The 22,641-nt window shown below is 35.5% G+C and overlaps 1 protein-coding gene across 2 annotated transcripts in view; it reads left to right on the forward strand.

Moving 5' to 3' along the window:
- Positions 1-22,641, forward strand: part of CDK13 (cyclin dependent kinase 13) — a 99,567-nt gene that overhangs the window by 68,241 nt on the left and 8,685 nt on the right. For both annotated transcript variants that reach the window (XM_072965237.1, XM_072965238.1), the window contains exons 8-11: positions 8,071-8,172; positions 8,269-8,346; positions 17,617-17,733; positions 18,215-18,346. In XM_072965237.1, the coding sequence (XP_072821338.1) occupies positions 8,071-8,172; positions 8,269-8,346; positions 17,617-17,733; positions 18,215-18,346 (429 nt within the window). The remainder of the gene's footprint in view (positions 1-8,070; positions 8,173-8,268; positions 8,347-17,616; positions 17,734-18,214; positions 18,347-22,641) is intronic.

The raw sequence follows: 22,641 nt of genomic DNA on the forward strand, positions 1-22,641 counted from the left end.
CCCTGCCTCTACCCTACAGTAGGATTTCTGCTTAAGGAACTAACTGGGTAAACTGTTTTTTGATTAGAATAAGCTAACCTATTATAACAAAGAGAACCTCAGAATTCAGTGACTTAAATGATGAGAAGTTTATATTTGTCACTCAGTAATCTTGAGTGGTTGTTTCTTACCTCGGTGCACAATTAAGAATATTTAACCATATCATTAGATCAGATGATGGCTCTGTTTCATAAAGTCATTCAGGGATCCAGATTGGAAGATTTGCTGTCTTTCTTCACATGCCTTCCATGTCTATCAGCCAGAAGCTAGAAAAGAGGGAGGAGTGTTATGAGCGAGACCTATTTCACGTTCCATTGGTAAGAACTTGGTCACGTGGCCACACCTAACTGCAGTGAGGGTGGGAAATGTAGAGTAGGTGGACAGCTACCATCGAAGAAAGAAGAACAGATTTTTAAAGACAGTTTAGCAATCTCTGCCATGAACTGTGACGCTATTTGCTGAGACAGGAAACAGGAAGCAGGTTTGCGGCCGAAGAGATACATTTCCGTTTGGATATGTTAAGATGCAGTTACTTGTAGGACTTCTAAATTCACATGTGTAATGAGAATGGACAGGTTATCCTAAGAGGACATCCATTGGGAAAAAAATTACTTTTGATTTTCTGTCGCAATGTTATGATACACTTTTCTGGGAAAATACCAAAAGGAGGAAACTGGGGTAAAATTAGAAGGAAATGGAGAAAGGGCGTGAGGAAAAAGATTGCGTTTGTTGTTATGTACTTATGGCATAGTCAGGTGATTAAATTAATGACTGCTTACTATATACCAGACTCTGACCTAGGTTATACGTATTGGTTAGGTGTTAGAGATACGAAAGACAGACCCAAGTCCCTGGTCTCATTTACATGGTGATGAGAGAAAGTAGACAACAAACCTGTAGGGTAGAGGAAAGAATTTAAAATACTAAATGCTGCAAAACAAAATAGTGTCGGTAAGTAGTGTCAGTATGGGGGTGGGGTGGCTGCTGGGGCAGTTTTAGCCAAGGCAGTTAGGGTAGAACTTTCTGAGAAGTAGACTGAGCTAAGACCTGAGTAATGAGAAGAGGGCAACTTAATGAAGACCTCGGCACATGACATTCCGAGTAGAAAGAACTCAGCAGTTGCAAAGAAAGCAGTTGTGAACTGTTACACCAGCATTCTGTAGATGGGCAAATTTATGAATGCATTTAATAATTTCTCTTAGAAACATGCTTGTTTATAGTACAGTCTTCCAGTAAAGCATAAGACATGTTTATTAATAAACTCAATATCTTCAGTTTCTCTTTAATAGGCCAAAAGTAGATAAACATATGTTTAGTAATTAAGGTTTCATTATTTCATCTTATTTGGAAATGATCTAGGTATATATAATTATTGCTAAAAAAAACTATCTGTAAACTCTTATCCCACTTACATCTGTATAAATGATTTGCTCCTAGAAATTATATTTAGCTTAACCATGGAAACTTCCTAAGACAATAAATATCAGTCATCATTCTAACTTATTTTTTGCTGACAAATTTAGAAGAGATAATATGAATTTGACTAGTAAACCCAGGTAGAATACAAGCTGTTTATCTGCGTTAAATTGAATGTTGGTAACTCTTATGTCATGTCTGTTTTAACTAAATCAACAACCTTAAAGTGGCTTTAGTATCAAAATATTCTCAGATCACGTGAACCTTGAAAAGCATCTGGCTTAGTTTCTATTACAGTTCTGTAGACTTATAAAATACCCAGCCCTTAATTTATATAAACACTTGTTTATTTTTAAGCCAACTGAATAGAGTTCTCTTTTACAAATTAATTTTAGCAATACCATCTGGAGGTAGAAAATAACACACATCTACATCACACATATGTGGAGACAAACATACAGATAGACTTAGAGACCTCATAGCTTCGTTTTTAAATTTTACCCACGAGACAGGTACAATAACATAGAATTCACTAGTTGTAAAAGAATAGTTGGGATAACTTCATCTGCTCACATGGCTAAAGCTTTTTCTACTAACATTTGTGGGCAAGACACATGGTTTTTCCATTTGTCCAGATTTCAAAGACTTCTACCCCTTTCCTTCTCCTTCTGATAAGGGTTACCTCACTAAATTTGTACTTAAAAGAGATGGCCTAGATAAGAATAAATTTACATCTCAAAACAGAAGGAAAGGACTCCAAGAGGGACTTTGGTTTCCTAAAATTAGTATTTACAAGCCTTTTGAGATGAATAGGCAAGGTTTTTGGGATTGGTGGAATTCGAATTGTTTTTGAAACCCTGTCTTTGCTTCTGTAAAGACTAGATTTATAAAATAAGTATCGCCATTTTTAATTCCTCAAGGAATTGGGTTGTCACCTAAATGATATCAGAGGACTGACATACTTATCTTCCTGTGTTATAATGTTTTTCTTTTTCTCTGGGTACATTTCATAGAGCCTTTGAGGATGGTCTCTTTTCCAGTGTCCCAGTTGGTTACAGTTGATTCCTTGGCCAGTGTTTTAGTGATGGACCCCTAGGAGGCTGTAATGAGGAGGCTTTGGTGTTGTTTTAGGTGCCTTTTGTATGTTCAATGTTTCATTCGCTTTTTGCAATGAATCTTCTTAATGAAGTTATTTTGGAATTTCTACATGTAAATTAAGGTAGATGTCCCATTATGTTCATTTGATATGGGAACCCGTACTTTCGGGTGTACTTCTTAAATGAATGATCTTGTCTAATTGGAACCTTCCCATAATGGACATTGTAATTCTAGGTTATCTTCAGTAAGATTTGGTATATGATTTTTGCCGTTTTTATAGTTATCTACAGCTTCTGGCACCACACTTGTTAGACATAAAATAAGCAGATGTGCCAGAAGGTAGCATGCCCAACTTTTTGGATATAAAGGATCCCAGTGCTTTAGTCAAGCCTTTGGATTTCTTGGAGCCAAACCAATACCAAAGAGTGATATGATGCAGTGTTGAGAATTGTGGAGTGTTTGACAGTGTACCTCACTGCATAGAAATTTCTTGAGGTTTGAGGGCAACCGAGTGTCATTCTGACCCATTCTGTCACCTACTTATCCTGTCACAGCTGTCTCCTTGAGGTGGCCTGTTCTCTGACAACCTTTAAGTGCTTGACCTGTGGTCACCAATTTTTGTGATTTTTCTGGCTTCCAAGATCCCTATTAGCAATAATCTTTACTGGACCCATTCCAGCTCAAGTTGGACCCAGTCCAACCTTGGATGTAGCCCAGATTTTAAGTCAGACCCAGTCTGACTCTCACTGGTAATCACCAACAATTCCTGTGGAACTTTGGGAAAAGAATTGACCCAGCAGACCAACAGGTGGGGGCTGCTGACTGGTTCCAAACAAATGGGGAGCTACAGCTGCCACCAGCAGTTCCTAACGTGGAATCTGGGGATAGAATCAAGGGCTGGGGTTTCCACTCGAGAATCTGGGAACTGCAGTCTGAAAGGCTAGAGTCTTGAACTTGGCCCAAAAAGAGTAGAGCTCAGAATCAAGAAACTTAACCCATGGGCCCTAGGAAAGAGCGAGAGAAACGGTGAACTCAAAGGACTCATGGGATAGCACACCTGTGTTTCTTGTTCCCGAATGCCTTTGGAAGTCTGGTTGGATCCTGTCACTTTTACCAATCCTGTTAAAACCAGACTCAGCTGAATAAATTTGAAGATCTAGTTGGCTTTAGTAAACAATTTATGAGTTGGACAGCATCCCATCTGGGAAGGAAAAGGGAGCTCTCAGGAGCTGTACAAAATGGAAGACTTCTATATGCAGAAGGAGGATGGGGCAAGGATGTTAGAAGAGTGGATTATTTCAGTCAAGGTCGCCCTCCCTTAGGGGCAGGAAGGGTTTCTTACGAAGTGTTGATCAGGAAATTCTAGATGAACTTGTTTAAAATTCCACTTCTGGCAGAGGCTGAAAGTGCAGTTAGGTTAGATATTACTAAGTCCTGGTGAGACTGAAGTAACTCCATTTGGGGCTTCTTGTTTATTTTTAATACCATAAAAAATTCACAGTCAGTCATTAAGTCATTTTCCAGGCTGACAAGTTTTGTAACAAAGATAACATGAACTTATTTGATTAGTAAAACCAGGTAGAATGAAAGTTTTATATTTAATGCTGATAACTCTAAAGACATGCTTATTTTAATAACTAAACCAACAACCTAACTTTTACACTGCATATTTTCCCAGATCCAATGAATATGTAAGGCATTTGGGTAGTCTCTATTAAGTTTTTGAAAATTTTTATGAATACTAAATTTATATAAGCACTTGTTTGGTTAAGCCAATTAAATAGAGCTTTTTTTACAAATTAATTTTAGTAATACCATTTGGAGCTATTAGTAATACCATCACATATCTCTACAACGCTCACACACAGACACGGACACACAAATACACAGACAAATACAAACAGAGATCTTACAGCTTCCATGTTCCTAGTTACAAAAGAAGTTGTATTCCTGTTAGATGGAATAAGTTAACACTACCTGCTCTTTGGCTAATGCTAAATTTCAAATGGCCTTTCCTCCTTTTTTTTCTTTTAAGAATTATCTCCCTGAAGTTTGTACTTTAACATTGACATCTCCAGGGCACACGGAAAGAATGCATGTCACAAGCCTTTTAAGATAAATAGAGTAGGTTTGAGGCTTGGTAAAAAGGAATAGTGAACTTTGAGCCATCTCTGCAGTTACATTTCTAGTTTTGCAAAGATTCGTAAGATAAGAACAGTTCTCAATTCCTCAGAGAATTGGGTTGAAACCTAAATGACTTTATAGGTTGAGCCACCTATAAATCCTTTTTTATCTTTTACTTCTGTGCATGTGGTTTTATTTTAGGGAGATGTCCTAAAAAAGTTTGTCAGTCTCTGAGTATCAGTTTTCAATTTCTGACCACAGAGCTACTTTAAAAATCCTTTTAAATATCTTGTCAGTTTTCAGCTGGGAGAAACAATAAATAATTCTGGCAGCATTGAATGACCCCTTGGATTTAAGAGGCAAACACAAAGAGGGTGCAAAGATATTTTAGTTTCATCTTTTATTGAGTACTACAGACAGATTTGGGAGAGCGTTTTCTGATAGTTCTTCCAGGATCACACCGGCAGGTTTCAAGTGGGGTTTAAAGTTTTTAATTTTTCTTGACTATTAAAGGTAGCAGTCTACTAGAAAATCCCTCAGAGTCTCATCAATTCTGGGAGGAGCCTTCTTTTGAAGGTAAATATAGGAGGACCATGAGGCCAATAACTTGAAAACTTTTGCTTCTGGTCTTGTGGTCTCAGAGTGGGTAAAGAACCAACAGACCTCAACGATTAAGGACTGGGGGCTCCATGGATGGGAAACAGCTGCTTCTAACAGATTTTGGGACAGACTTAAGGTCTAGGGGTTTTCCACTCAAAACCCTTGGAATTGCAGTCTGAAACAGAGGTTAAGGAATTGGGCTTTGGGCAGAACCATCTTCTAGCTCAAGCTGACCTTCCCTGTAATGGAAAGCCAGTTAGATCCAGAGCTCAATGCAGAGAGAGCAGAACTTAGAATGACAGAGAACTCAGAGGGGTTCCAGGATACCCATACCTATGTTATTACCCCTTAAAATGTTGCAAGTCTCCCTTGGTCCTTCCACTGCCACCAAATCTGTTAAAAAGCGAAATTCAACTGCGCAAATTTGAAGATCTGATTGACTTTATTAAACAGTTCATCAGTTAGGTAGCATCCTGTCTAGCAAGGAAGGTGCTCTGAGGAGCTGTGCAAAATGGAAGATTTTTTAAGGCAGAAGGGGGCAGGGACAAGAAAGTTACACTAGCAAAAAGCAGACTGGTTGTGGCAAGGTCACTTTCCATTAGTGGACGGTAGGGGTCTGTGTGGCAGATTCCCTCACTGGTGCTGACCAGGAAGTTCCAGACTGAGTGGTTAAGATTACATTCCTGGGATGGGCTGAATCTGCAATTAGATTAGGTATTAAAGTCTTGGTTTGCTAGTGTGGAACTTAGCACAAGTGACTCCATTTTGCATATGTTTTTTCTTTTTAACAATGTATAAAATACCAATCTTTTATTTAAATATTCCTTCTTCAGTAAATTTAGTAACCTTAATTTGTGTAATTTCTCTGTATAATTCAGCATACTTTTATTTTTAAAATATATTTAAAAGCATTTCTAAACATAAAAGTTTAAAAATCAACTATTTACAAACAGATTTGTATTAATTTAAACATTTTCTTGAGACTGTAGATACCCAATTGTACTTTAGTAATAAGATTGTAGGTTATATGCTTGTGGACCCTCAGAATATTTCAGAAAATTACTTATAATTTTCTCAGACTTTTTTCCCCACCCAGCTACTTCATATATGTCACCTTGCATAGGTGCTGGGCCATATATATCTTAAAGGGTCTGCCCTGTGCCCAGCATTTCTGGGCTTCGTGTGTGGGGTTCATAATAAAGAATAGTCTCTGGGGTCTTTTGACTTTCTGGGAACATAGGAAAAACAAAATAGTTTAATCAGTGGTAAGTATGGTGTAAATTTAAGAATGTGAAAATAAATGTATTGTTAATAGAAGACTCTATGGAGGTGGATCTGTCACTGTCTTAAAGGAGGTATAGGTTTGAATGAGAGAAGAATAGGAAGGAATCTCAAATTTAAATGGAGTTAAGGCGTAAAGAGGCAAACATATTTTTAAAGAATGATTAAACACAGCTTAATTAGAGCAGTTAGAGTTTAAGAGACTTCCTCAGTGTGTGAAGACAAGAGCTGAACAAACAGAACAAACAGAAATCACTAAGAAAAGTCATTTAATAATGTCAGAAAAGTGCAGTCCTACTCGGCTACTGAAAATATACAGCTTCGACTGTCCTCTGTTTTCACAACACCAAGGTCAGGTATCCTTTTCCCCTGACTTTGGCACACTGTTACTATCGTTCCATCTGTGGCAATGCTGTAATGCCCAGATCAGTGGCTTATAGTGTAAGTGTTCAAATTATTTGGAGAAATTCAACTGTGTGGGAGCAGAGCAGATCAGGTTACTGAGGTCGTGTGCCGCCTGGAACTTCAGACCTACAGTTGGCGAGAGAGAATTGCTTTATAAATTATATGCTCCTTCTTTTCCTTCCCCAAACTGGTCCAAGTCCAAGCCAGTCTCATTTACCTAATGTGCTTGGAATATAGCCTTTCTGGGGAATTTCCTGTTATAGCCTTTGCGTCCTTGTGATTTGGAGGATATTTGGAAAGAGAGAGAGGTTTAAAATTGACCTAAAGGCACATGTGATCACCCTGAAGTATATACCCCAACCATGGTTCAGTGGAAGAACCACCTCTAACTTCTTGGACTCTTTTTACTCATGTAGAGGATCAGGATCACTCTCTGAGGAGTGAAAATATTTATACAACTTACTAGATAATCTCTTCTGTGGCAGATAAAGTGGTAGCAATGTATATGTCCTCTTAGCAATATGTGTGACCTAAAGGAATCATCCAGTGAAGCATCTTACCTATTGCTGGTGGTTCTTTGCAGAATAGACCTCAACTACTGCAGTCTGCACCACTCTACTTTTTATTCACATACTGAAGTGGGTTGACATTAATGAAATATTGCCAAAGATATGCCCAATCGAAAACTTATGTTAGGTGGTTCCAATTTGAACTATATCTTGCCACACATTAGTAATTTGCCAGATTTGGTCAAAGTCAGTCAGTGCCCTTTAAATCATTTAATCCTTTTAAAAGTTATGGAACAAAAAAAAAACAGTACTAAACAGTTGCGTCGGTAATAAAGACCATTCTTTGACCATATTACAGTTAAGTCAAGCCAACTACTTCTAATTTTTTATGTACTAAGGGAATTTTTAAATTAATCATGTTGCTTTCAGATATATTTTATGATCATACATTAGATGTTAGAGCCCGTCTGTGGGCAGATGACAGTAGTTTTAGTTAGAATTGTAGGATTGCTTTGATCAGCCAAAATAATACTTCTTAAGAAAATTTCTCTTATTCTAATACGTATTAACTCTAAAGGGTGCTTTTTGTGTGTTTTAGTCGACCATATACTAACAAGGTCATCACTTTATGGTACCGTCCACCTGAACTGCTGCTGGGAGAAGAAAGATACACACCAGCTATTGATGTGTGGAGCTGTGGGTAAGATGGGCTTATCGACTGTTTTAATTTACTTGAAACTTTCAGTGGTGAAGTAAAATCATACCATTTGGTAACGATGGATATTTTTCCCATTAGATGTATCCTTGGTGAGCTCTTCACTAAAAAGCCTATATTTCAAGCAAATCAGGAACTTGCACAACTAGAATTAATAAGGTAAGCTCGTGATTATACTTGTGGAGAGGTGTGTCATACTCTATAGGCAATTAAAAAATGTTCAGGCTTGTGTTTCTAGGAGGACAGCATAGTTCTGTTGAAGGTTAACGACTGCTGAATGGAGGAGGAACTAGATTGCAGGCATTCTTAATACCTGTCCTAGTAAAATTGAGGATCTTAAAGTCCTAAGATCTTTTGTGATTAAATCAAAGTACTTGTGGCCCCCAAAGATAAGACTGGGAAGGAAGAGTAAATATGAGGGAGGAGAGAATGAATGGTAGATACTCTTTCTTCAAGTATGACAGTGAAGAGAATTAATATTTGGGTATAATATAAATAAGTACTCTTTTATATACATATATGCATATATGTTTATGTGCCTGTATAGTATGCTTATACTCGAGAATACATCCATACACCCCCTGGCATAGGTCTTCGTTATTTGGAGCCTATCACAGGACCTAGGTCATAGGACATACATGTTAATCATCTTTCTCTTTATCTGATATTTTTTTTTCCATTCATCTGATATTTTAAAATAAATTCCTTTTTTAAAAACTTTTGGTTTTCATATATAATATTAATTTGTAACTTTTAAGATTTGTGTGTTTCAAAATACAAATAAGAATTTTTAGAAGAGATATTGTTAAAAGGCACATGTATACTATGTACCTTCCCTTCAGCAGACTTATGGATTAATTGATGCTCTCCATTTTATCTGTAAATAAAGCTAGCTTGATAACATAGCAAGCTAAATATTCACAGCTAGTAGACTACCACTCTCTAGTAACACTGCATTGTTTATTTCACCAGATGAAGAGTGTGATGACTAAGAGGTGGTTGTTTCCAATTTTGTGTATAAACATTTTATTATTATTATATATGTCATTTAATTAAATACAAACAGATGCACTGCTTTGCAAAGACTTAACAGAGTTGCTGTCAAATTAATTAGGGGTGTGCAAGTTACTATAAGTTAGAAAGAAAACTCATAAGAATTTAGGAGAATTTAATACTCAGATTGCTTTAAATCCTGGTTGATGTGTTATGGGTGTGGTTTGTGCCAAAAAGCTAATTTAGAATCTCATTCAATGAATCCTCTTTTCAAAGAGAAGGCCTTGGCCTAATGTCAGAAGGTTGGGAAATAAATGCACATTTATACATTCTTAGTTAAAATAAAATGTTTGAATTATGTATCTGTGTATCTCTTTCTTTTTTTTGATAATGATTTCCTCTAACCCATTTTCTCTGTTAGCTGACCGTTGTTCCTAATTGTATTGGATACTAGGGCTTCTATTAATAATGTTAACATTTGTTTATTTTATACATGATGCAAGTATTGTTTTAAGAATTTCTCTTCAATTACCTCAGTTATATCTTCTTTTTATGGTTAAGTAAACTGAACCTTAGAGAGGTGAAGAATTTGTTCAGAGTCATACATCTAGCAAGTGGCAAAATTGAGATTTGAATCTAGATAGTTTTACCTTAGTATCTAAGCTTATACTCAATTCTCTGTAGTATGTAGGAAATAAAACTTCCTGGAACTTTTTACAAAGTTAGTATGACACAAAACACCAAAAAGGCAGCATGAGAAATTTCTAAAGAATATTGATATAGAAATTCTAAAGGAGTGATTAGCCAGTAGTATCCAACATTTCATTAAAAATTCACTTGCAGAGTCAAGAACGGGCCATCCTAAGAATACAAGAGTGTTTTAATTTTAGGAATTCTGTCATTAAGATGCATCATTTTAGTAGAAGTAAAATAATACGTTTATCTTGATAGGTGTTGAATAGGCATTGCTGAAAATATAAACTACTAATTAAGTATAGAGGCATATTTCTGTGATAAAAATATGTATCACAAACTAACACACAGTAATATTTAGTGGTGAATTACTAGAAGTAAAGACAAGAATGAGGAAAAGATGACTTATTATTTTAAGAGTGTTTCAGAAGCACTAACTAGTTAACTAGTAGTGTTAGAAGAATGAACCCAATAAGAGAAATAAATATTGGAAAGATGGAGGCAGTACTATCGCACTATCATAATTTATATCTGGTAACATTGATACATGCATACACATAAGGAAATTGCCTTAAATACCATAAATAAAAAGTTTGGTAAAATGACAGGTGTTCAGATATATATATACAAATGTGTGTGTGTATATTTATATATATATATACACAGTATACTAATATAGTATATACTAACACATATATGCCAAAAGCAGTAGCTTTTAAAGAATATGTACCGATAATAAGCAGTTAGAAACATAGGGGTGGGGGGAGATCTGGAGGTATAAAGCCGAATATAACCAGGACAATTCTTAAAGTAAGACAATTAGGCATATCATATGTTAAAACAAAATTTTAGTAACTAAAACCATTTTGTACTGGCAGAAGCTACATAGGTGAATTAGTGAAATTCTATGGGAAATTCAGAAATTTAAAGTAAGTTCATGTGGACCTTAGAATATAATACAGAAGATATTTCAAATCAGGTAATTAATTGAACACTATTTATTGATTGCTGGTTGTGTGCCAGTTACTGGTACTGAGGATACAAAGAGGTTGGGGATTTTATCCTCAGTGCCTAGTGATTGGCACACAACTTTTTCTGCTTTCTAGTTGGGGGAGATAGACAAAACAAGTTAATAAAATACATCACAGTGTAAGGGGATAGACAATGCTAAGAGCAGTGCTGTGTATGGAGCCAGGGAAGGTCTCTCCCATGAGGCATCATTGGAGCAGAGATCCCAGTGAAGTGAGGGAACAGCAAAGTCGTGATCCTGGGGCATGAGTGTATTTGGATTATTTTAGGAACATGTTAAGTCAGTTAGTGAACCATATGGGAAATAAAAAGAAAGCTTAATCCATCTGCTTAGTGGCGTTCTGTACAGTTATTAAAAGGGAAACGGCAGATCTGGAGATACTGACAGGGAAAAGCAACATGGTCACGTGAAAAGAGCAGTTTTGCAGACGCCCTTCTGTAACACGGCTTTCTGTACGACTTGATCCCATATAGATGAGACAAACTAAAGACATTACAAGAGCCTGGAATTGTTAATCTGAACATGGGCTTGTAGAGGGCTCTGGAGGGGGGACTGTTTTACTTTCTACTTTATATATTTCAGAATGTTTCTGGTTTTTGGTAAGATATCAAATATTTATAATAATACAAAAAAGATGCTTCAATTTTCATTTTATAGCATTAATTATTTGTAAAACGTGAAGGAAAAAAAGGAAGTTTCTGGTAAAAGAGACAAGTTTCCTTGATTTGAAACGAGGCAGCAGAGTATATTGAAAGGGGTGGGCTTTGGAGTCTTACAGGCCTGGCTTCTAATGCCAGCTCAGCTACTTCTGCTCTTGTGACTTAGGGTAAGTCCTATAACGCTGTAAGTTTCTTTCTTCACAAGTCAAACAGGACAAATAATACGCTTAGGATTTGAAAATCAATAAATGTCAGTTTCCTAATGTACTTCTTCCCCTCATCTGATTTGCAGTAATGCTGGAATGTTAAGCTGCAGGAATGATGAGATCGAGGGCCTGCAATGTCCAAAGAAACATAAACAGATTGAGGGTGGGAATGCTAACCAGAATTTGTCTTGAAGAGCTTAACACCAGAGTGGTCAAGTTACTTGCACTTCACCTTGTTCCAGGAAATACTTTATGCGGATTACAGAAGCTTTGTGCTAAGAAGTAGCATGGGTTAAAAAGTCATGGCAGAGAGTGAAAAACATCGGTGGGGACAAAAAGGAATGAAGGAGGGTGAAAATATTTTTTATGTGAGAGTCACACTTTTAACTCTAAGCCTTCTGGCAGCCAGCAAAAGAACGTTTATATCACATGATGTACATTGCTTGTGAAATATAATCATGGAAGAAATTGAAAGTACATTAGAATGAGAAGAATCCCCTCTCCCCGCTCCCACACATACACAGAACCTCAGGCCTAAATGGTCACGCAGGTAAAAATTTTTAAATTTTAAAGGCATAGACTTTAGTTATTCCAGAATATAGGAAAAGAAGGAGGAAAGTTCGCATATGTTAAAAAATGAAACGTATACCTTCATAAATCAGTCGTGTATAAAACATTTTTATAGACTTGTACTTCTTAATCTTTTTGGTCTCAGAACTTCTTTACGCTCTTAAAAATTATGAAAGATCCCAGGATCTTGGATCTGTTGTATTGTTGATTGTATCTATTGATATTTAAAACTGAGAATTAAAATACTTACTAATTCATTTAGAAACAGTATAACATAACATTTTAATTGTGAAAAGTTTATATTTTCTAAACTAAAATAAATGTTGGTGAAATGAATAGCATTTTTTTAACCTTTTTAAAATATTTCAGTGTCTGGCTTAATAAACACCTGGTTCCTCACACCTGTGATATGCTATCTTCAGTAGTCTTTTCACATAATTACACATATTCTTTGAAGCTGTGCCAAGTGGCAGTTTTTTTACAGGTTAGCTGTAATGTGCACTCTGAAACCATCTGCTTTGTGCTCTAGTATATTGATGTCTGTTGCTGCATCTTAAACTGTAAATGGATCCCTTACCTGTGATGATTTTGTAATATTATGTATTGGTCATTTGATGAATACTGGATCACTGAATTGAGCAGGTCTTCCAGATGTAACATTCATTACATTTGTTATGACCACTAATCTCATCAGAAAAGCCTTTAGATATTTGAGACCGAGTTTATGGTGTGGATATAAGTCTGCTACTATTCTGGTTTTCTCCTGAAAGCTTGAATTTTCCACTTGACAATAAAGATTGCACTTGTCTTCCCTGAAGTAACAAGCTGACTTTGTTCCTGTTTAAGAAAATGTCTGGCAGATACCCAAGTCTGAATGACTATAGTTTGTTAGCTTTTGTTACAGGTAAAAATGATGGTTCATGAAAAAAGCAGCTGCTTCAGCCTGCAACTCAAATAACTGCATGAGTGCGTCTCAAGATAGCGATCACTTTGTTGTGCAGCAAAAGTGCTTTATGAGTATTTTCTAATTCATTACTAAGAATATTAAAAAGATGCATATTCAAGTGTAAGGATTTAATAATAATTTGTATTGCTTCAACAATTACATTCTTAAGTGAAATTGTCTCCCCCTCCTGCACCAAGATTGTATCGTAGTGAAGAGTATTTACTACTGATAGTCTGGTGCTACTGCCTAAATCATGCTAAGGCGCCAGTGGTTTGTAAAGTGCCAGTAGTGCCACCATGGGCTTAATACCAGAGTGCAAAGTCAACACATTGAAAAAGGTAAATAATGTCTTAGTAATACCTTTGACCTGCCAGACCCCTCCAAAGGGTCTAAGGGACACTCACTTAAAAAGTAGAATATAGCATTACACTAAAATAATAGTACTTTATTAGCCCAGGGTGGTATTTCTCTTTTGAATGTAAGGATGACTAAATATTAGGAATCCTCTTAAAATAATTCAAGACATTAGTGACCCAGGAAGAAAATACAGGTGATGATTATAATAGAGTTTCTAAAAATCAAAACAAATAGAACTAAAGAAAGTATCTTTTTAAAATTTAAAAGCCACAAAAATAAAACCCATAATAAAAAGGAATAAATTTATGCTTTCTTAACAGGATATATGTGTGAATTTGTGTGTATGTGTGTGTCTGTGAATATCTTTATTATATGTTGTACTTCTTCTCAAACCAAAAGTCATCTTTCCTCATGGTAAATAATGAATGTAATCCCATTATTAAAATCAGAAACCAAACAAAATTACCTAATATTGTGGAACATCATTAGCATTTTACCATTGTTTGGAAATTATCACATAATGTAGCATACTGTAATGATAAAGAGGAATACACGTTTGAAACATATAGATGAATTCTGATTATAGGTGGTGATAATAAACCTGGACGGCCTCAGAAACAGTTAGCAAAAAACTGTTAAATGGAATTTACTCACCCTATATGACACAGGTATGAAATTAGGAAATTAACGTGGATATGTTTTCTGCCTGTGTAGAGAAGTAAACCTCTGTGAACTAAAAAACAAAAAAACAAAAACAAAAACAAAACCCAAAACTATATTAGGAACCATAGGATCTCAGATGGCTACCTGAAATTTTGTGTGTCAAGTTTCCACCCTTTCCCGTAACAAAGCTCTCCTAGTTACTGCTTAGGAAATATCACAGGGATAGGAACACATTCAAAAAAGCAAAAAGCAGAACCCATAAAAAGAAATATACAAGGTGTAATTGAAGTATACCTTGGAGATACTGCAGGTTTGGGTCCAGACTACTGCAGTAAGTGTATATCAGGATAAAGTGAGTCACACAAGTTTTGGGGTTTCCCAGTGTGCATTAAGTTATGTTTACGCTGGACTGTAGTCTGTGAGGTGTGCAGTAGCATTATGTGTGCATCCCCTAATTTTAAAATACTCTGTTGCTAAAAAATGCTCACCATCATTTGAGCCTTCAGTGAGTTGTAATCTTTTTGCTGATGGAGTGTTTGAAATACTGCAAGAATTACCAAAATGTGACACAGAGACTCAAAGCGAGCAGACGCTGTTGGAAAAAAAATGGTGTCAGAAGACTTGCTGAGGCAGAGTTGCCACAGACCTGAAGTCTGATAAAACACAGTATCTGTGAAGCTCAGTAAAACAAGGTATGCCTGTATAAAACTGAAGGAAATATAAAAATGAAAATACTAAGCTTTGTAAAGATAGTAGTCCTTTCCAAATTCATAAATTCAGAGCAGCAGTTGAATCCCAACAGGATTCTCTTCCTTTTGGAGTGTGACAGTAATTCATTGTACGATTCATCTGTAAGGAAATTCTGAAAAGAATAATTAGGGAAATGGGTAGACAGGTTTGTCCTGTAAGCCTTATAAAAAATATAAAGCCATGTTGTTGACACCAGAGTAGGTAAGTCAGTAGATCAAAATAGATTCCCCAAATAGTTACTTGGTGATTAACATATGAGGCCTTTCAAGGCATCTTCAGTAGATGATTGCGGGATAGCAGACTGGCCACCAGGCACTGATTTTGCTGAAGGGCGGTTATCAGTTGCTGTCACGTCTGCCACCCTAGTTTCTAGTAATTTCCCCTGTCTTAGACTGTTTATTCCATCTTGGATGCTGCTACCAGTGAGATAACTTCACCACTCAGCTGTCTTCCCAGAACACATATACTAAAATAATTAAAACTCTTTAGCTGTGAGATAATGAAACTGATTTTTATTATCAGGCTGTTAATGAGCCAGATGCTAGCCCATTTATTTCATAGCTCCAGAGTAAAATTAATCTCTATTTTCCAAAAGAGATAGAGATTCTTAAGTTGATACAATTTTCCACCAATATCACACAGACAGGATTCAGTTCCAAAGTTTGTTTTCAAGTCTGTCTTCATTATAGTTAGGCCGACTGTGTTGTGTGGCCCCTGTCTGTGCTTCCAGCTAAACCTCCCTGAGACCTGAATTTCAGCTATTCTGATTTCCTTAGTCTTCCTCCCAAATGTCTGTCCTTTGGTACTTCCATGGCTTTGCCCGTGCACTTCTCTTTGCCCGTAACATAATTTCTCTTACTCCCTTTCTCACCTGTCTATTGTTTACTTATCCTTGGAGTTGTAGGCACAATTCTGCACCCTTTCTCTAACTCAAGTGCATTTTCTTGTATTTCTGTAGTTGAAACTACCCTTCATTTTCTTTATTCCAATATATTTCTATTATACTTCTATTATGGTGCACATCAGTCTGCCTGGGATTAATAATTTGTATTTGTGCAGTTACTCAGTATATTTCTATAGTATGTAAAAGAGAGTGGTTCCTGAACTATAACTTAGTAACAGAAAGACATGTAAACAACTAAAATACAAAGCAGGATGAAATAGTGTCAAAACAAACAAGTAGCATGCAAACAGGGACCATTCTGGGCAGTGGGGCTACAGAAAACACTCTTGAATAGATTACTCTTGATGGGAATCTTGAGAAATGAAAAGGATTCAGCCAGATAGAATCTAGCGGGGGAGGAACATGAGCAGAGACATGGAGGAGTGGTTGGTCTATGGGAAGAGATGAATTGGGAGATGAGACTAGGAAGGCATTCTGGGACCAGATCACAGAGAGCCGTGCTCCTGAGTTTGGCCATCTTTCCTTTTGAGGATGTTGTGGGAATGAAGTTAGAAGGAGGAAGAAACAGGCGTGTAGAAACAGAGCATAATACCTTATAAAAAGCGTGGATTTATTAAAATCCTAAACTATATTGAGACAAAGTACAATTTCAGTGACCTGTAGCTTAAAAAATGAGAGGTTGTCTTACATAAATGTGTTTCTGACGTTGCATTCTTAAATGCCACAAAAAAAGTCTCTAGTTATTATTTGCTTATACAATTGGTGCCTGCATTTATATTTTATGTATGTGTAGACTGTTTTTACTTTTAGTCAGTGATACGTGTATGGTTCCTTTTTATATATGAAGCTCAGCTGATAATTTTATATACAATGTACATTTATTCCTGAGATTCAGTATAATCAAGTTAAGTGTATTTAACCAATTTTTCATCTACATATTACCAAATCATTAGTTTTTAAATGTTTACCAGCCAGAGTTATCTGTTATAAAATTTCTTCAGTTTACCATAAGAAGGACTTACTAATTAATATAAAAATAATGATGGATTTTAAGATACAAACAAAGTAAAGCAGTTAAAATTTCTAAATACCTTGAAATCAGAGGCACTACTGAAATTAGAGAACTTCTGTGTTTCAAGAATGTTACTTTTCGGGTCCTTCTGTTGATCAAATTCAGCAGCAGTCTTTATAGTTCAGTTAGCTTCCTGAGTATAGGAAATCTTTTCAGCTGTTATTGCAAACTTCATTATATTCATGAGAAGGTGTGATGACAGGTATCTGTAAAACCAGAGGAAGACATACACTAAACTCTAGTTCTTTAATAATTGACAGAAAAACTTTTAAATTTTGGTTCAAAATATGGTCAGCACATTTTGAGTGTTACCTGTGTTTTACCTTTTGATTTTGCAAATATTAAGGGTTTTATTTTTCCCTAGGAATTTGAGTGTTTGGAGTGTTAGAAGCATTCACTGAAAAGAAATTGATTTCTTGAAACAAGTAATTTAGAGTTAGGATGACCAAAATATTTAATGAAACTTCTTTACACTGTATGAGGACTTGAACTTTTGTGTATTTAAAAATGAGTCAATGCTTCGTATAGCAGTTGTATTTTTTTAATGTATTTCATACTGATAAACTTCTTTTTGTGCGTTGTTCAGCCGTATATGTGGGAGTCCATGCCCTGCAGTGTGGCCTGACGTAATCAAACTTCCATATTTCAACACCATGAAACCAAAGAAGCAGTATCGTCGAAAGTTAAGAGAAGAATTTGTTTTGTAAGAAGGGGATGCTTACACATCCATGTTGCATTGTTTTGTTTTGTTTTGTTTTGTTTTGTTTTGTTTTAGCTATTTCTTGAGGATTCTAAATGTTACTCTATCCTCTGACCTAAGGTAGACCGATCACAATTCTTTATGCCATTTCACTTTGAGTTTCCCTGTGCTACATGCAGATGACCCTTTCACCATTATTATGGATTCAGTGATCGGGGGTTGTATGTTTGATTCAGTGTTTATCAAAAAAAACTTTAATAATACCGTTTAAACTGAATGAAACACCTTTCAAGTTACTTGAACTCAGTTTTTTACCTTGTTATAGGAAACTATTCTGTTCAGTTCTTAATTTATATTAAAACAGCAAATTGCCTATAGAATAATAAAATATACCATTGTATGCTAATACTTAGAATAAGTTCTTAGAGAAACATTCAGCTTGTGTCAGAGAACATGCATGACTTTTGTAATCCTCTCACGCCAGTATTCCTGCAGCCGCACTAGACTTATTTGATTACATGCTCGCCTTGGATCCTAGTAAGCGCTGCACTGCAGAGCAGGCTCTTCAGTGTGAGTTCCTGCGGGACGTGGAGCCCTCAAAAATGCCTCCACCAGAGTAAGTGGCTTTTTATTATATTAAAACCCTTAACATGCAGAATGGACAATTTTAACAACATCTATATGAATTACCAGAAACTGTTCCATGATTAGTTAAGTCAGAAGAAAAAGAATAAATCAGAAGGAATAGAATAGCAACAACACACATAATTTGCACGTCTAGAATGCAGAACCTTGCTTCCTGTTCAGCTAGCCGTAGGACTAGTAAAGGCAGCCTTCCTCTAGCCAATCACTAGAATATTTCAACCCTAAAAAATACGACTGCCGTTGTTGCTGTAGCCTACCAAGCCTAGCTGCTGTAGCTGGAATTCTGAGTGCTGTGCTAAGCGTCTGCCATGGAATACATTAGTCCGTACAGTCCTGTCAGGTGGGTATTATTATTACCATCATCACCATTTTATAGAGGAGGAAGCAGGCTCAAAGAGGTTAAGAAACTTGCCCAAGAATACAAATCTGGCAAAGGGTGGAGCCAGCTCTCAAATTCAGGTTAGTTCAGTAACAAAAAGAGGTTCTGAAATGCTCCTTAGCATACTACACAGTAGAAAATTCTTATCATTGAATAAAAGAATATTTCGTATCAAAAGCCCAGATTAGAACGAGTTTACTGTCTAATGGGGGTTTGGGAGCAGGGGAATGCAGAGTTTGGGAGTCAGACAGAATAGCTGGGTTCTTAGACCTTCACTCCCTTGTGGCCCCTGTAATTTTTCTACGATTGATTTGGGGGAAGGAAAGGGGACAGAGCAGTCCATTTGGTTCTCCTTGATAAGATCTAAAATGGTTGTAGGGATTTTCTTAGTAATTTAAAAAATGATGATGAGTGTCATAAAAGCAGACTTGTCCCTACAATAATGTGTCCACATAATAACAATTAGTATATTGTGAATGAACAAGCATGGGCTTTGGAGTTCAAATCCTGGCTCTTCCACTTAATTACTTAGGTTGATCTTATTATATTTTTATGAGACCATCATATTTAGCTTAAATTTTTACTGAACTGTACAAAGAATAGCCTTTGTGGGATGATTCAAAAGGCAAAAAGCATCTATCATCTGATGTGTGAAGGGACCTGAATCATTCACTGTTGAATTGTTTCATGGATTGTATGTATCAGCAGTCTTGAAATTTTGGCTTTAGTGCCCCATTAAAGAATTTTTTTTAACTTTTGATTTGGAAAAACTTCAATTCTATATAGAAAAGTAGGAAGAATAGTACAGTGAGCATTCATATGTCCTTTGCCTACATTCAACACTTACTAATATTGGGACACACTTGATTTATCACTCTATATAATTTTTTCTCCTGAACTATTAGAATATTATATTGTGGAAATGACATTTCACTTATAAAAAATTAACCATGTTATCTATAACTAGAATTTTATTCTATGTAACTACAGTATTGTAAAACATAAGAAATTTAACACTGTAGTATTTGATAGACAGTTCATATTTAAATTTCTTCAGTTGGCCCAATAATTTCCTTTTTTTTGTTTGTTTGTTTTATTTTTGTTTTGTTTTGTTTTGTTTGGATGAAGAATTTATTCAGAGCTCACATACTTCATTTAGTTGTCATGTCTCTTCAGTCTTTAATCACTCTTTGGGGAGCATTTTTACGACATTGATCTTTTTGAAGGGCTAGCTGTTTTGTAAGACATTCTACAATCTGGCTTTAATTACTTTCTTGTGATCAGAATTAGAGTAACCAGTAATTAGTATTTTTTGTGTTTTGGGCAAGAATACTACCTAGGGTAGTGATGTATGCCTGCTGTGTCACATCTAGAGGAATATAATGTCATTTTTCTCCCTTTTTTGGTAATACTAAGTTGATCTCTTGTTTTAAAAGTGACCCACATGAAAGAATTTTGCTAAAATTTATTGAGCACATTTTAAGTTGACATTCTAAACTTTTAAAATCAGGGGTTCAGATAGTTGCAAAAGATACAATTTTCAGTGTAGTATAGTGTTGACACTTTTAAATGGAACAGTTGCATCACTCTTGTAAATGTAACCAGAGGAATCAGAATATCTTAGCATCTGATATTCATCAACATGCACTTATAAAATCTATGAACGGACATTTGGACATTGTTTTTTTACCTTGAATTTACATTGCTTCTGCAGGTTTTTAATGTAGCATATATTTATGCTTGAAAGTAATTTATTAATTATTGTACTTCTTTAAAACAAATATATGTATGTAATAATGGAAATTTAATTTAAAAATTTTCCTCTGACCACAAAGCTCTTTTCCTCCATGGTTAAATTATTGCACATATTATTAGTGCATATTTCATTTTAAAAAGAAAGTAAACAATAAATTTTGTTGGAGATGCAATGTTAATAAAATAGAGCTAAGAGTGTTTTCCCTCAAGTAATTTGCATATCTGTCAATTAATATTTATTCTAGAATTAGACATAGTTCCACATTAATTATAATTTAAAAATTTTTATAAGTGCCCTTATAAATCAGTATTTGAGCCTGGATGAAGTTTTGTCATAGTTAAATCACTGAGGTCTTTGAACTTCAACATTATATCCCCAAAATCATAGTGATCTGTCATCAAAAATTATTTTAATGACCTTCTGGATGTCAACTTAAGATTCTTTCTCCTTTGATTTTCTTGACAGTAAAGAACTGGAAACCACATGACTTGCCAAAAGATTTTTTTATCCAGTGATTAACCATTTATTTTTTTCAAATTTTGAGACAATAAACCAAAGAAGCTTTACCAATACTTACTACATTACTTCATGTTACGCTTGTTACTTTTTCTTTTATTAAGCACTTGTTTAATCCAGTATACTTAGAAAAGGTTAGGAAGTCAACATGTAATTTCAGTGCTACTTAACCAATCCATTTGTTAAATTGTGTTTACGTTACATTTGAAAAATACATATTTTTGTGAAAATCTGTATAGCTATCCCATTCAGTTTATTGAAAATATTTTCCACATAACCGAGTGGGAACCTCTTCATGTTGTCAAACGTCACCTCAATTCACTTAATTTGTATCAGAACACTCCTGACTGCTTTTTTCCATGAAAAATAAACATGTTAGTACACATTTTGGTAAACATTCTGTAAACCAGTAATAAATATGGGCTACATCTTTGTTAGATACATCACTAAAGCAGTTAGTTCAGAATTATAATGATGTTGATTTACTATTTAAATAAAAAGTTATATAAACAATATAACAACTTTCATTATTATTTTTTCATATGTAATGGGTAGTTAAAATTATAAATTGTGAAGGTAAGGACTATGAAGAAAGGTACGATGTTCTTTTGGGAAATAGTTGTATGTATTAAACTCTTGTCATCAGGTTTCTTAGAAATAAACAAATGAGTAGGGGATGAAAAGTTAATTGTATTAGATGTCCTGTCAAATGTTTTTGATGTATTTAATGAAAAAGAAAGTATTGCTAAAAAGTGAATTAGACCAGCAGCTTGTCTGTCATTTTTTCTTTAAAGCAAGTAAAAAGCAGTAAACAATTCATAAAATAATATGATTCTAGTATGTAACTGGAATAAATATTTCATGATGTGATTTGATAAAAAATAGTTTAAACTTTATTGAATGATGATAAATGGTATGAGGCATGGGCGCTTGTGCCTACTGTGTGGGCAGCACTGTCCACATGCTTACATATGTTAACATACATTACCTCTACCTTGTTAGGTAGATGGTATTGGTAACCCCATTTTTAAAGATAAGAAAACTGAGGCACAGAGGTCAAGTTACTTGCCTAATGAGACACAGTAAGTAAGTGACTGAGCCAGTATTTGAACCTATAGAAAAACACATAAAAATCTGGTTGTCCTGGAAAGCATTCCTGCTACCTCTGAGTGTCAGCATCACTAGCCTGTCCTGTTTAGCTATTTGTTGGGTAATGTTTCTCTTTCCTTGAATTGATGATTGAGACCATCCATAAAGCCTCTTACCTTTAAATTGTGGGAGGGAACAAAAGCCCCTTTTTAGTGGATTTCTTTGCTTTACTCTCATGGAATTTTCCCACAAGAGCAGTGCATTCCCTGAACATCAGGATGGAAGAAATGAAATCACTCCAGTTGCCCCACTCTGCAGTGCCACAGTGTGTTTGGATTCATAATGAACCCAAGAGAAGCTAAGGCCACACATCTTATAACACACACACACACACGCAGAAAGGAAAGTCTTTGGAGGGTTTATGATGCCTTAAAGCTTCCCAATATCAATATTTCAAATTGTCCCTTTGTTTGTTACTCCAGGAGGTTTTTACACGCTGAGGCAATGCACCATAGTAAGATGGCTG

Source organism: Vicugna pacos, chromosome 7, assembly GCF_048564905.1.
Source record: "Vicugna pacos chromosome 7, VicPac4, whole genome shotgun sequence".
Classification (NCBI taxonomy): domain Eukaryota; kingdom Metazoa; phylum Chordata; class Mammalia; order Artiodactyla; family Camelidae; genus Vicugna; species Vicugna pacos.